The 16,771-nt window shown below is 36.4% G+C and overlaps 1 protein-coding gene across 3 annotated transcripts in view; it reads right to left on the bottom strand.

Annotated features, from left to right (window-relative positions):
- Positions 1 to 16,771, bottom strand: part of ALOX5 (arachidonate 5-lipoxygenase) — a 220,152-nt gene that overhangs the window by 30,694 nt on the left and 172,687 nt on the right. For all 3 annotated transcript variants that reach the window (XM_026718714.2, XM_087930534.1, XM_087930533.1), the window contains exons 11-12: positions 13,975 to 14,096; positions 10,912 to 11,012 (exon numbers count right to left, since the gene is read on the bottom strand). In XM_026718714.2, coding sequence (XP_026574499.1) covers positions 10,912 to 11,012; positions 13,975 to 14,096 — 223 coding nt within the window. The remainder of the gene's footprint in view (positions 1 to 10,911; positions 11,013 to 13,974; positions 14,097 to 16,771) is intronic.

Raw genomic sequence — 16,771 nt, 5'->3', positions numbered from 1 at the left:
TATTAGTGGTACCTAATAGTGAACTTGCATTTTCATGCTTTCTTTTTTTCTTTTTTTTAAAATATAGTTTATTAGTTTTTACAATTAAAATCAACCAACAATACATACACAAATAGGCAAAGGAAAGGAAAGAAAAGAGGAGAAGGGGAAAAGAAAAGAATTTAGAAAAAAGAAAGAAAAGGGAAAAAGGAAAAAGAAAAAAGGGAGAGAGAAGGTTAAAAGCATTCTTGTTTTTACAGTTTGCAAGATCTTTTTTTTTTCATAACCTAAATTTATGTCATGTACCCACACCTGTTCTTTACTTATATCTCTACCTCATTATTATAAGTTAATACTTTTCTCTTATGCCTTAAGATATATAATTTATCTTTGGTCAATCCAATTGTACCAACAATTCCAGCTATCATAATATAATGAAGTGTTTTTGTTTTTTAGCGCCAAAGTCAATTTATCCATTTCTGCACATTTTGAAATTTTTTCAATGATCATTTCATCTGATGGAATTTGATGTTGTTTCCAGTGTTGAGCGAAGGCTAATCTGGCGCTGTTAAAATGTGTATTGTTATGTATTTGGCTTTTTTGGAGATTTGCTTGTCAAAAATCCCTAACAGGAAGGACTCTGGTTTGTATTCGATCTGCTCCTTTGTAATTTCTTCCAACCAAGTTTTGATTTTCTTCCAGTACTTTTAGGTTTCTGTACAAGACCACCACATATGGAAAAAGGTTCCTTCTTTTTTCCTACACTTCCAGCAAGACGGACTCATGATAGGGTGCATCTTTGCTAACCTCTAAGGGGGGAGGTGCCATCTATAGAACATTTTATAAAGATCTTCCTTATATGCTGCCAATTTGGTGATCTTATTATTTCTGCCCCAAACTTTCTCCCACTCCGCTAATGTGATGCTGCGCCCTACGTTCTTACTCCATGCGATCATATTTCCTTTTACGATTTCTTCTTCTCTCTAATAAGTAATTATAAAATTTTGTTATGTTTTTTTTATTTGATCCTTGCTGGTGGCAAGGCAAGGACGGTCAGAGGGGCAGAAATCCGCTTGCGGTTCCAGCTATCCTCTTCTTGAGTTTGGTGTGATCTTTTGGGGTGCTCGAGTCTTGGAGAGACTCGTGCTAGCGTGGGGGGAACCTCGGGCTGTAGTGTGGGGAAGGCAACCCCCCTGCAACGAAGAGGAAGCCCTCCAGAGCCCAACGATCAAGAACAGCCTCCTGTCAATGGAGGCTCCGAAGTCCGGACTGCCACCGATGTGAAGGAAAGAGTGAGTGACAGTTTGCAAGTTCATTGGGAAAGAGAGTGGTGGTAAAAGTTAGTGGCGGAGAGGAAAATTGGAAGAGTACAGATTGATTTTAGGCTGTTATATACTGTGCGAACGTCTGCCTTGAGCCCTAAGAGAAAGCGGCTATAAGAGAATCGGACAAGTGAAAGTGAAGGGGCTTGGCAGGCGGAAGAGAGACGGAAATAACAAAGAATTAAAGAGGAATTTGGAATTTGGAAGACCAGCAGTAGGGAGTGATTGAATAGATTCTGTCACCACTTACATTTGGACAGACGCTATAAAACCAGAGCCAGAAGTAGAACGAAGTCAACCAGGGAAAGGAAAAAAAAACAGAGTGGCGCCATAGGCGGCATTTAGAACACTGAAGTGGCTACAACAAAGTAACTGATTCAATTGACTGAATGGACACAATTTATTCTACAAACTCCGGGAAACTTGAGAACTTGTTTTATTGGAGGAGACAGTTCCTTTCTCTATTTGAAGGAAATCAGAACAATTGATTTAAGGAACACTAAAACACAAGTGAAATCGGAAGCCTTTGAACGAGTGGGAACTTTGCTTACTGGTAGCTGTTACTCAGCAATTTTTCATTTGCCATTTCCGGTGTGCTCGAAGTGAAAGCTCCCAAATTGAAAAGCGGAAACTAAAAATTCCTATCTCTAGAAATTTCCTTTTTCTTCCCCTCTACTCTTTTCTTTTCTCTGTGTACATATTTACTAAAAATAGCCTCTCTTCCTTTCTAATAGTTGATGTTATGTTATGTTGAAATATGCTTGCTTTTTTTGATTTCCTCTCGATAAATATGTATATTTAGTAAAGAAATATTAGAGTGTTAAAATATTGGATTAATTAATTTAGTTAAGTTAAGTTATTAATAATAGATTGTTATATTTTGAACAGGAATATAGGGGAGACAGTAAGAATATTAAGCAATAGTTATTTAACAATTTCAGAGCTCTTTAGATCAATATTATATTTCATTGTGCGACTATATCTATGATTATAATATATTGCGTAGTTAAGGTTACTTTACATTTAAGTTAAACCAGAGAAATATATATATACTTTACTAATTAGTTAAGAATACAGTTATGAAACGGATTGATAGAGCTTGGTCAATTTTAGTAATAGAATTAAGAACACTGAATGCCAATTTGGAATAATATATTTAGCATTGTACAACAACAAAAACAAATCTTAAAGAAAATGACTACTACAATTACCACAGCATTGAAATCTCGAAGAAAGGTCAATCCCACAATAACAACTACCTTGGCAACAACTTCACCTATGGCACAAAAAGCAATAGAGGAAACACTACCAATAGAGAAGCAAACTAGCATTTCGAATGCGAACATTCAAGCAATGTTTCTAACCCTACAGGACTCATTGACAAGATTGCAAGAAACAATGACTAAAAACCACAGTGAAACAAGGGCAGATATTAACGAATTGAAGGAAGAGATGGGGAAACTAAAGATAGAAATGAAAGCGGACATTTCCAAAGTAGAGGATAAAGTGAGAGTATTGCAGCAGGCCTTGGAGAAAAATGAAGTTATAATAAAAGAGGTAGAGAAAAGAACTATACGAACGAAAAGGAAATTAGAAAGGCTGGAGGAAGATCTCAAAAGCGTGAGCAAAGAAATGGAGGACTCATTGGTCCTCCTAGAAATGGACAAGACAGCAACCTAACTGAGATTCCAAAATGTGGCAGAATCAAAAGAAGAAGACCTGGAATACTTGATGGCAGAAATACTGGCCGGTCTATTGAAGATGGATAAAGACGACATTCAAAAAGAGTTCGATGAAGTTTACCAGGTCAATACAAACTATGCAAGATGCCACAAATGCTCCAGGGAAGTCCACATACAATTCACCAGAAGATGTGTCCGAGATATGATATATAGAACCTCAAGAGATAAAACAATAACGTACAAAGAGAAAGAAATTGTGATCCTTAAACAGATACCGAGGAGAATAAGGGAACAAAGGCATGATTATAAATTTCTGGCAGCATATTTAAATCAAAAAAGAATTACATTCAAATGGCTTATTCCAGAAGGGATGCTAGTGTCGTGGAAAGAGAGGAAAATTAAAATAGACACTATGGAAAAAGCTCAGGACTTTTACGAATGGATGGTTGGCCCACAGGAGCAAAGTAGTAGGGAGGAACTAGACACAAATTCTCAAGAAGAATAAAAATAGAACTGGAACTGTAGGGAACCAAGAGAACACTTATCCACAACAAAAGACAGAAGGAACCACATTAACACAAGCGCAAGAAGAGAGAGGAATTGTTACATGACAAAGAGCAAAACAAAACTAAATAGATGGGAGAAGGAAAAAAATTACTATCAATAAACATAAACGGTTTAAATTCGACAAATAAAAGAAAAAGGATATTAACTAAATTAATCAAACAAAATGCAGATATAATATGCCTACAAGAAACCCATATAAAGAAGAAGGATGAAAAATATTTGGAATGCCCGAAATTAGGAAAGTTATTTACCACACCAGCGGATGAGGAGAAAAAGAAGGGAATCGCAGTATATGTGAAAGAGGATTTGAAATCAGAGCTAATATCGTCGGACTCAGAAGGAAGGACTCTGGGTTTGCAGATCTGGATAAATGATATTCCAATTCTTTTAGTTGTAATTTATGCCCCTAGTGGAGACCAAAAACAGTTTTTTAAACATCTATATAGAAAATTGGTTGAAATGCAAAACAGAAACATTTGTATTATAGGAGATTTCAACTCCATTGCTGATTTTCAAAAAGATCACAGTAATGGCAGAAACAATAAAAAGGGGAAGAGAGAGCTCCCTAAGATCTGTAGGGAAATGATGAAAGAGCTAAGTCTGACAGATATATGGAGAAGACTACATCCTGAAAAAAGACAATTTACATCCTATTCAAATCCCCACCAAACATGGACACCGGTCGACATGGCATGGATGAACGGGGAATTAGCAAATGAGACAAAAGAAGTGGAAATTTTGCCTAATGGCAAAATTTTGCCTAATGGGCAGACCATAACCCAATACAGGTAATATGGAAGGGTAGGGAAAAACCAAAGAAAAGATGGACTTTAAATACTCAATTAATAAGAGAGAAAGAATACATTAATAAATTAAAGGAGGAATTACATTTTTTTATAAAAGAAAATGATAAGGGAGAAACCACGAAACAAAATATTTGGGATATGATGAAGGCGGTAATAAGAGGTATAACAATCTCCTATAACACCAAGAGAAACAAGGAAAAATATTCCCAACAAAACATATTACAACAAAGAATTAAGGAGCTAGAAACCCTTCTACAAAATACCCCAAAAGAATCCAATCTGCAAAATCAGATAAGAATAGCTAAACACAAATTGAATTTAATTGAACAAGAGAAAATAACCATGAATTTGAATTTGGCTAGACAAACCTATTTTGAACATGCCAACAAGCCAGGAAGATGGCTATCTTATAAATTAAAAAAAAAGAAAGAGAAGAGATTGATATATCAATTAATAGATAGTAAGGGAGATACATACTAGGAAATAGAACAGAAAAAAGAAATCATCCATAAATACTTTGAAGATCTATATAAAAAAGAAGATGTCAGTGAAGATAGAATAAGGAATTATTTAGATGAAGTGACGGATAAGGCAATTGGGGAAGAAATGGTTGAACTACTAAATAAAGACATTACTGAATCGGAATTGAAATCAGCAATAGAGAACCAGAAAAATAATAAAACCCCGGGCCCAGACGGGATCCCAGGGGAGCTGTACAAGGCAATAGCAGAACAAATTGGACCACTTATGGTGGAAGTCTTCAATGAGGTTCTACTGGCAGCCAGGATGCCGGACTCATGGAGTGAGGCATTAATTTCACTGATTCCGAAGGAGGACACGGATCCCAGATACATAAACAACTACAGGCCGATTTCACTCTTAAATACTGATTATAAAATATTCACTTCTATTATAGCAAACAGATTAAAAAGAACGTTAAATTTGTATATACACGAAGATCAAAACGGATTTCTCCGAACTAGGCAAATAAAGAACAATTTAAGAATAGTATTAGACATACTAGAATTTTACGAAGCCCACCACAAGAAACAAGTAGCACTTATGTTCCTAAATGCAGAGAAGGCTTTCGATAATCTAAATTGGCAATTTTTAATTCAAAAAATTTATAAGTTGAATTTGGGCACCAAATTTGAAAACATTATAACAACCATATATGACACACAACAAGCTAATATAATAGTAAATGGGGAATGTACTCACCCAATAAAGATAGAAAAAGGAGTGAGACAGGGTTGGCCACTCTCTCCCTGCTCTTCATACTAGCATTAGAGACATTATTAATGCGAATTAGGCGGAATTCAGATATAAAGGGATTAACGGTTAAGAAAGAGGAATATAAATTGCAAGCATTTGTGGATGATATGATTTTCTTTATCGAAGAACCAAAAGACAGGGGACCAAAATTGATGAGTGAATTAGAAAATTCGGAGCAGTAGCAAGACTCAAAATAAATAGGAAAAAAACCAAATTAATGACTAAAAACCTAACAGAAAAACCAAAAATAGAACTAGAAGAAACAATGCATATACAAGTGACAAAGAAAGTGAAATACCTAGGAATCTGGCTAACACCACACTGTAAGACACTTAAAGAAAACAATTATGATAAATTGATACACCAAGTAAAGAAAGATTTAGAATTATGGGGGAAACTTCAAATTTCACTACTAGGTCGAATCGCCACCATTAAAATGAACATTCTCCCCAAATTCTTGTACCTATTCCAAACGATCCCAATTAAATTACATAAAAAGTTTTTTGAAGAACTCAATAGAATAACCCTGAAATTTATTTGGCAAGGGAAAAAACCCAGAATAAATGTAAAAGCAATGCAGGATATGAAGAGCAGGGGAGGGTTAGCATTTCCAAACTGGGAGTTATACCATATGGCCACCTCGTTAGTTTGGCTAAAGGATTGGGTGAATTTAACCAACAAAAGAATACTATTTCTAGAAGGCCACAATTTACAAAGGGGGTGGCATGCTTTTTTATGGGATGTAGGGAAAACCAGTCAAAAATATTTCCATAGACATTTAATCAGAGACGCACTATTAACAAATTGGAGGAAAATACGGAAAAAACATTATACAAAAGTACCAGTATGGATTTCAACAATAGAGGCAATGATTCACTCAAACAATCTGGAGATTACCAAAATGATTAAATACAAAGACTTATTGGACCCACAAGGGAATTTGAAACCAAGGCTGGAACTTCAGGAGCAAGGACAAAAAATTAATCAATGGGTTTATCTTCAGATTCAAAGCAGATACAAACAGGACAAAAAAGAATTCAGAATTAATAATAAACTGCATTTTCATGCTTTCAAACTGCTAGGTGGGCAGGAGCTGGGGCAAGGAATTTGAGTGCATCCTGTTGCGCAGCACCCAGATCTTGAGTTTGGGTTGTCAGCTTTCCAGCTGACAAGCTCAGCATCTTTAACTGCTGAACCATCATGCCCCCTTTATCTAAAATTACATAATGGAAATATAAGCATCTCCTTATATCAATTAACTGCTACAGATACTGTCATGTTTCACTATGGGGATAACAATAACTATTTCATTCTTTGACAAAGTGACTAAATTAGTGGATCAGTGAAATGCACTGTGCATAATATACTTAAATTTTAATAATGTATTTGACAAAGTAAACCACAATTAGTTCTTGGTAAATTAAAAATTGTTGGATAGACAGCATTACCATCAGATGGATTTGTAACTGACTGAAAAACAGCATTCAATGTGTAGTCCTTAATGGAACTACATCTTCAGGTCAAGTTTTTTTTTAAATTTATATATAAACATTTTGAATACAGTGTATTTTCCAGGCATACCATTTTATAAAAGAAAAGAAAAAAGAAACATATATACTAATAACAATAGTAGCAGTACAACAGAATGATTTTAACCATATTTATAATTATGTTAACTTATTTGTAAGCCTATAGATTATATTAACATACTCAGTTATAAACCATGTTCATGTTTAATTTATACATAGTAATACTATAGAAATAGTGGGGATAATGGACATCCTTGTCTTGTGCCTTTTTTAATATAAAATTTTTCTGTCACATCTCCATTCACCATTATTTTAGCTCTCTGGTTTGTGTAAATCGTCTTAATCATACTGATCATAATCATTTTTTGCCAAAGTCCATACATTTTAATTGTTGCATCATAAATTGCCAGTTTACATTATCAAATGCTTTCTGAGCATCTAAAAAGATTAATGCCAGTTGTTTTTCACAATGTACTTCATAGTACTCCAGTGTATCTAAAATTCTCACATTGTTTCTGATTTGCCTTTTAGATAAAAACCCATTTTGGTCAGAATGTATAAACTTGTTCAAAAATCTTTTAAGTCTTTCAGCTATTATTGAAGCAAATATTTTATAATCTGCATTTAATAAGGATATAGTTCTTTATTTGTGTTAGGTCTGAATCTTCTTTTGGGATTAAAGTGATATTAGTTCTGTCCATGTATGTGGTATCTTGACTTCTAATAAAACTTCATTATATACCTCTAACATTGACAAACTCAATGTATCTTGTAGATCTTTATACATTTCTGTTGGTAGACCATCTAGACTTGGTGTTCTATTATTCTTTTGTCTTTTAATCGCCTCTACTAATTCTGCCATTGTTATTCTTTCATTCAACATATTCTTCACTGTTTCCAACACTTTTGGTAGGTTAGCTTTTTCCAAATATTATTTTTTTCTCTGGTACTTTTTCATGGTCATTTAGCTTCTTATAGAACTCCTGAATTATATATTTTTTCTTTTCCATTTGATAGTGTAGTATACCTTTCTCATCCTGCAGTTTACTTATCAATTTCTTCTCTTTCTCCTTCAATTTATAGGCTAGCCACCTTCTAGGTTTATTAGCATTTTCAAAAAAAATGTTTTGCTCTTTTTATTTGTTGTGCCAGTTCTTTTTTCATTATATTTAACTTATGCTTAATCATCTCCATTTCATTTTTTAGATTTATCTTTTGTGATTCTTTTTATAACTCTGCTTCAAGTCTTTTATATTCTTCTGAAGTCTTTTGGTATTGTTTCTCTTTCTTATTTTTCTTTGCTACATAGGTTATAGCTAATCTTCTAATATAAGCTTTTGCTGTGTCCCACATGTTCTGTAATGAGGTCTCCTCCTTCCTGTTCTCTTTTTTAAAATCCCATGTCTCTTTCCATCATCTGTATAAATTCTTTATCTTTTAGTATAGATTGATTTAAAGTCCATCTTACTCTTCTCTTCCAACTAATTTTAACTGGACTACGATCAGCCCACAGATTTGTTTCTATTTCTATCTCTTGTGTTTAGTTCTGAGGTCATCCAAATCATATCTATTCTAGACCAAAATTGATGTGTGTTAGAGTACAATGTGTATTGGTTTTTCCCTGGGTTGTATAGCTAGTTCTTCTGTAATTTTAAAAAAAGTTCTGGGTAGTCTTTCTTAGTTTTTGGGGGTTTTTTTTGCTACTTTTGTAGTCAAGTTTTGTATCAACTATTACATTAAAATATCCTAAGAGACAAATATTTTCATATTCTGTTTCAAGTAACTCCTTATGAAGTTTTTAATAAAATTCTTCTTGTCCATTGTTAGATAGCAACTAAGAGTATCTGTTTTTGATTTAAGGTCACTTCCACCATCAAAATTCTCCCTTATTCATCTTTAAAAATTTGACGAGCATTTATTGTTTCTTTGATCTATAACACCACTGTTTCTCCCCTCACTTCTTGTTCCTCTTTCAGGTAGAAGTGGCGATCATGAAATTCCATTGTTTGTCCAATGAATCCAATCTATATCTTTGTTCATGCCAAGTAACTAGTGTTCCCTCAGGTATCAGCCATCTAAAGTTTACATTGAATTTAATCAACATTGAAGTAAAAAATGATACTGTTTCCAAATGTCTCTTACTTTCCTAGGGATCTGTTTCAAGACTACCAATTGTTTCCCCTTATGTTGCAATGGTTTGTCTCTTGTCTTGTTGAGTATCTCGTCTGTTATTGATTTTTTCACAAATCTCACATGTACTCTTCTTGGAAGATTATGCCTCCTCACATAATTTGTGTGTATTCTAAAAGTTTCATCTATTTCTGCTTCCATTTCCTGCTTATCCATCCCTAGAACTACATCTTCATAGAGGAAAGTAAGCAGTAGGGTAATCTAAGGTTCTTTTTAGGCCCACTACATTTCAACATCTTCATAAATGATTCAGTGAGGGGAACTCAGCAAATTTGTAGATGACACTAAACTGAACAGAAATAGCCAACAGTCCAGAACATTAGACCCTATCTAACAAAATGAAATTCAATATAGAGAAAAGTAAGGTTTTATACTTAGACAAGAAAAACCAAATGTACAGGTACAGATTAAGTGAAATCTGGCTCAATAATAGTAACTATGAGAGGGATCTTGAAGTCCCAGTGGATAATCACCAGCATTTGTGGCAGCAGTCAAAAAAGCCAATGCTAACCCTAACCCTAACCCTTGCATTAACAGAGAGATGGAATCAAGATCATGTGAAGTATTAGTGCTGATTTAGAAGTCCTTGGTAATGTTGCATACAGTTTTGGTCACCTCAATATAAGAAAAAGATGTTGAGATTCTGGAAAGAGTGCAGAAAAAAGCAACAAAGATGATTAGAGGGCTGGAGGCTAAAATGTATGAAGAATTGATAGTCTAGTGAAAAGAAGGACTAGAAATGACATGATAGCAGTGTCCCAACATTTGAGTGGCTGGCTCAAAGAAGGGAGGGGTCAATATATTTTTCAAAGCAGTAGAAGGCAAAACAAGAAGCAATTGATGGAAACTAAACAAGGAGAGAAGCAACCTAGAACTAAGGATAAAATTTTCCTAACAATGAGAACAATTAAACAGTGGAAATTGTGGGTGCTCAATCACTGGAGGCTTTTAAGAAGAGACTGGACAGCCACTTGTTTGGAATGGTATAATGTCTCCTGGTGGAGCAGGGTTTTGGACTAGAACAGAGGTCTCCAACCTTGGCAACTTTAAGACTTGTGGACTTCAACTCCCAGAGTTCTAGAAGTTGAAGTTAAATTCTGGAAGTTGAAGTCCACAAGTCTTAAAGTTGCCAAGGTTGGAGACCCCTGGACTAGAAGACCTCCAAGATCTTCTGTTATTCTGTTAATAAGTGCCATAGATTTAATCAGTTGTTTGCCTCTTAATACTTGTGAATAAACACAGTAACAAGTCTAAAAAATTTAGCTGTGTCCAGTTTCAGGGACAGATTGTATGCTGAGGGGTGCAGGCAGTGTGCAAGTTGCCCTTCTCTGATCAAAAGATAATTTTATTTCTTACCTCTCCTTTCACTAATTTTTGCTTTTCTTCTGACACCAATGTGACTAATTAATTAATTAAACATGCCATTTGAAATCCACCTTTCTATTCTGTCTTTCCTGTGTTTTCTGCAGAAGGAAAATGTTTTCTTCCATTTTTTTACATTTCATATTTTTGTCAATTGTAAAAGTTTATAACCCATATGATTACATTTAAATAAACTTACCTGACCAAAATTTACAGCTGCATGTTGTGCTGAACTTGTAAATATTACTACGGTAAGATATTCAGAAAGCTTTTCTCGTGTCTTAATTGTCTTAGGAAATCCTGAAAATCAAAAAAGAGAGGAAGAGAAAATATTTTTAAAACTTGAAGGAAGGCAATAGAATCTTTCCCAAGTTGCTTGAAATGAATTTTCTGTATTCTTCTTGTAAGAGCAAGCCAATGAAATTATTTTATAGGTGTGTGTGAAAATAAACTAATATATTGAAAAAAATGCCAATGTTTATTCCTCTAATTTGTATAGTCAACCACTTCAGAAGCAATTGATTCTGGGCATCCATACAACAAAACTAAAACAATATCTAAAAGAATTATCATCAAGAAATATTAAGTCATTAAAGAACTACAAAAATAACTAAAGCAAGAACAAATGAAGAAATAATAGTAATGGAGCCACTTCATTCATTCACCCATCTCTTGGGGTCCCCAGGCTTGCTGGCATAACTTAGAACTTGGAAGCAATGAAACTATCCTCACCTCAGGGTGGAGCATATTCCATACCACAGGCACCAAAAAAGATCTGCTGCCTAGAGCCTATTAAATGTAGCTTCCTAGACAATGGAAGCCATAACATTCCCTTTCTATTAGATTTGGTGTGATGGGTAGATGAAACTGGGGAGAGGCAGTCCATCAATAATCCAATCCTATGCTATGTAGGGTTTTAAAGGTCAACACTAGCACTTGGTTAACTGGACCCTGAAACAAACTAGTAATCAATGCATCTTACCCAGCAGAGGTGTAACATGTGCTCTGAAATTTCTGAATAGTGTTTAATGGTAGTCCCATGTGGAACAAAGTCCAAATGAGAGGTGACCAGGGCATGAGTGATTGTAAACAGGGCCCCTTCATCCAAGAATGGGCATAACTAATGTCCAATAAAAGCCCACTGTCATCTGTTCATTGATCAGGAACTGGTTGTTAAATTATTTGAATCTCACCATTGGATAGTACCACTTTATTAGTATAGTGAGACCCCAAAACCAGTTCTGGTTGTCACAATATAAAAAAGTAGTTGATATCCTTGAAAGAGTGCAGAGAAGAACCGGAGTCTGTAGGTTAAACTGTGTGAGAAGGGTTAAGGAAACTATGCATGTCTACCCTATCAAAAAGAAGGATTAAAGATGATATGAATGCTGCCTTCCTTACTTGAAGGCTATCACAGAGAAGAGGGAAGACTTCCAAAGTATCTGAAGCCAAGACAAGAAGTAATGGGTGGACGCTTTGTAAAGAGAGATCCAACCTAGAACTAAGGAGAAATTTCATGGCAGTGAGAACAATTAATCTGTGGAATGGGTTATCTTCAGTAGTTATGGATATTCCATCACTAAGCCTTCTCAAGAAGAGATTGGGCTGTTAGAATTATAAGATCTTCTGATCAAAAAGGAAGTTGGACCAGAAAAGGTTCAAAGTCCCTTCCAATCCTATTATTCCATGTTTTACATTTTAAGTTCTGAATATATTTTATTGCAAGAGAAGAAATGTGTTGATTTATGGGTTAGGAGTCTGGTAGTATATTTTCTAAATAACAGATCTTATTAAAAGGATTGAGCTTTTGTTAGTCAGAAAAGATTCTACTGGTCTCCTAATATAGAAGACAACATTTTTATATCAACCTTTTCTTATTATTTATTTATTAAATTTATATGTCACCCATCTCATGGTCAGGTGACTATGGGCAACTTATAACATCATAAAATCTAAAAATTGAAATATTAAAACATTGAAACATTAAATATGAAAATTTATACAGATTAAATACCTGAAAAACCAGAATACAATGGGGTGGGGGTGGGATCTTCTTCCTGGTCCACTAACCATCTCCAGTATGGATTGCCTCCATGGCATTTGGCAGAGCCAGGTTTTGAGGCTGTTTCTGAAGGCCACAAGGATGATAGCCACAGCAGAAAAAGTCTTTCTTCTGGGCCTTGCCCACCAGAATTCTTTGATCTAAAGGGTTTGCAGTATGCCCCTTATACCAGAACAAGTGGGATGAGTCAATAGCATTGGGCTAAGATATTCCCCATGTAGTCTGGATCAATGTCATAAAAGACTTTAAAGGTGATAACTAATACCTGGAATTGGATTCAGAAGCAAACTGGTAGTTCCCCCATCCAGAACCCCAAAGTCTCTAGCCACCATGAGAAAGCAATTACAGCAACATTTAGGTCACCTGGGATAGAAATATAGTATAAAGCATACTGATGATGCCTCATCCCATGCTGGCAGATGATCTTACCCAGCTGCTTCATCTAGATATTAAAAAGAAGTAGAGAGAGAACTGAACCCTGTGGCACACCATAAGTGTCTATGAGCTGGAACTTTTGATCCCTATTAATCCCAATCAGTCTTGGAGAAGAGCCAAACCAGCACAAAACTGTACCACCCATCAAAAGATCCTGCAGCTGCCCCCAAAACATACCATGGTTGATGATATCAAAGGCTACTGATAAATCAAAGTGAGCAAGATGGATGCACTATCCCCACCCTGCTTTCAGCAGAATCATCAACAAGTATGACCAATACTATTTCTGTCCCATAATCAGCCCTGAAACCAGACTGGAAAGAGTCCAGATAATCTGTTTCATCCAGGACCCACTGAAGCTGCCAAGGGAAGATGGTTAACTGTATGAAAGTTGTCCAAGCGGGTGATCTAATAATATTTTTTTGAGGAGGGGGCAAATAAAAGCCTCTCTAAAAGATCATGGGAACATCCCACCCTGTAGTGATGTATTTATCACTGCCTGAACCCATGTGGAGGTCACTGTAGTGGAGACTTTCACTCATTGTTCCTATTCCACTGCTACCAATGGAACGTTCTTAATATTTTATTTTTTATTTTTTCTCAGGCTTCTATTTTTGTCAGAAAAGGAAGATATTTGTCTGTTTGTTTGAAATGTATTAAAGAAATAAGCTATAGAATTGGTTAAAAAAAGGAAAGTTCTATCACATCAGCTTAAGTGCACTGGAACAAAAACAGAAGTGAACTGCAACAGAAGTTGTACATCACCTGAATCCTTGTTGCCCCTCATCCCATAGACAAAGATGTCCTTCACAAAAGCCTTGAGTTCCAAGTCTTCACACACTGCTTCTTCACTTCCATAATATATGTTAATAATATCTGTCACAAAACTTCAGAAAATATAAAAAAACTTAATGAAAATGTATCCTGTCACTTTAATTTTCAACCCTCCCCAGTTACTAACTTGTAAAAACATGTATGCATACACTTTTGTGAAAAATATTTCTAACACAAGTCTCAACTTTACAAAAAAACACTAACTTCTCAGAAGCAAAATGGAGTAAAGATGATTTGCATGCATATAATTTTATGCATGTGTTTATCAATATAGGTTCACCATGAAATAAAAACATGTACAAAGGTTATCTTGCCATTTTCGATTATCTGTCTCAGAGACAATGTATCTGATTTAACAAACAAATCCATGCTTGTTTGTAGTGATTGCCTTGTTCATTTTTAGGTTTTCACAAAGCTGCTGCTTGCTGTCTTCCAGGTTTTTCCAGGTATTGATATCAAATTAACTGGTCTATACCCAAATGTGCTTTTTTCAAGAGGCAACTGGAGTTTCTGATTTTTCTTTGAAGATGTTTTGCTTTTCATCCAAGAAGCTTCATCAGAAAAAAAAGCACATTTGGGACAACCATGATCTGGATGACTGAGAATCTCCATAGACATTAACTATAGACTATAGTTTCTTGGATCCACTTTTTCCTGCTTCTTAAACACTGGAATCACATCAGCTATTTTCCAGTCCTCTGGCAGTTTCCTTGTACTCCAGGAGCTCTGAAATATTTTTTAAAAGATATTTAAGATATTTTTAAAAGATATTTAAGATTTTTTATTATTTTTTCCCAATCTACATCCATATTGTGTGTGAACAGAGTTGATTCTCGGTATTATTCATATTAATCCAGTTCATCATAACAATATCAGTAATCTCCATCACATTTGTCAAATTTAAGTAATCCTCATTATATTGTTTAAACATACATAAACTAAAAAAGCCTAACTCATCTGTCAGATCTGTGCATCTGCCATTCTCCGATGGAAGAAGGCGGAGGGGGTGGATTTGATACATTTAATTCTTTTCCTCTCTATGTATCCTAAATATCCTATTTCTTACATTGGCTTTGTATAATCTTTTACACATTTTCAACGCCGTTGCCTGGCGCCCCAGATGTCTGGAAAAATCTCAACTCTTTGAGGGATGTAAGGGGAGAAGGGGCCATGTGGATTACAGTGCTGGAAGATAACTCCTGGGAACCTTTCCTTATCTGCTTTCTCAGAGACAGTAGGATAATAACATGTTCACACCTGTGGATTGGTGGAATCCACATCTAACTGCGGGGAGGGGTTCTAATTCCCTTTATCTTAGTTGCATGCCCTGAGGGACCCCAGACCCTGCTTTGAATTTTGACCTGCTATTACCCCTCTTCAATAAAAGATTCCTTTTGGAATACAAAGTTTTCAAGAGTTCATACTTAGATTTTGAAAGGGGGGGAAGAGGCTGGTCCTTACATAAAACAGGGTCTGCAATAGTGGTCAATCCGGAGAGATTTTTTTTTTCTTCCAAAAATTTTACTCTACCAAGGGGACCCTGAAACAATGTCTAAACATAGCAGCGAGCAAGGGGAAGCTGAGTGCTGGGGAGAAACCTCAAAAACAACCCAGCCCGACACCAGCTCTGTACATTCCATCAAAGACATCAAAGCTGTCTTCAAAAGTTCCACAAAGCCCAGATGGTCTATAGGTGTAGGAAAAAGGGACAGCTGGGATGGAAGAGCTAGGGGAGTAAACCTCACCTGTGGTAGCCGAAAACCAGGGTGGAAAATGGAACTGGAAGCCCTTTCCAATCAGGAAGAGCTGATTGAGGAACAGCTGGCAGGTAATCAATTGAAGAGGTACATAAACCGCCTCGTGAGGGAAGCCCTGGAAGACCCCAATGTCTGAGATGAACCAGGTCACCAGCGAAGGAAAGTGAGCGAACCAGCATCCGAGGAACCCGAGCCGTCACCTCTGATCTAGCCGAGACTAATCAAGCAACCGACAAAGCCTGTCAACATGACCAGCAGCCGTGCCAGGTGCCCAACCTCCTATCAGTTGAGAGCAAGGGATTAATCCTGGACAACCCAGAGACCTACAGCTGAAGAGAAATATCACACCCTGGAGGCAAAATTCAATGGAGACCCCCCCATAAACTTTTTTTTTTTCCTGGCATAAGTCCTCACCTATATGCAAGAATAAGGGTGGGACTTCCCAACCAGTACACAAATGCGAGTCATTACCCTAGCCCTAGAAGGGGCAGTGGCCAGATGGACGGTAATCCTCCATAACATTGATGCTCCAGAACTGCAGAACCTCAATTGATTCATGACAGCCCTACGCCATCGCTTCGAAGACCCCCTCGCCGATCACAATGCCCGCCATCGCATTAGGTCGTAAAGCAGGGCCTTCGCCTACATCAAGGAATTCCGTGACCTGGCTGACTGAGTTGACTGGCCAGAAGATATTCTAGTCTGATGGTTCAAAGATGGACACAACAATGACCTGTACACTGCCTGTCTGGCCCGCAGGGCCCCTAGCCACCTGCATGAATGGTACCTGGTGGCAGAGGATGCAGAGATCAACATGACCTAAAACCAGTACCGCACCAGCAGGGCTTGGAGAAGATCCCCACCACAGGGGAAGTGGGAACCTTTCAAACCCCAAACCCCCATGGCACCAAGGCCATCTGGCTGCTTTAAGTATGGGGAGGAGGGGCACTGTGCAGAGGAGTGCCATTAGA

This window comes from Pseudonaja textilis, chromosome 3 (assembly GCF_049901715.1).
Source record: "Pseudonaja textilis isolate UNSWEBS1 chromosome 3, rPseTex1.2, whole genome shotgun sequence".
In the NCBI taxonomy this organism is placed as follows: Eukaryota; Metazoa; Chordata; class Lepidosauria; order Squamata; family Elapidae; genus Pseudonaja; species Pseudonaja textilis.
This window is presented reverse-complemented; position numbering and strand designations above follow the sequence as displayed.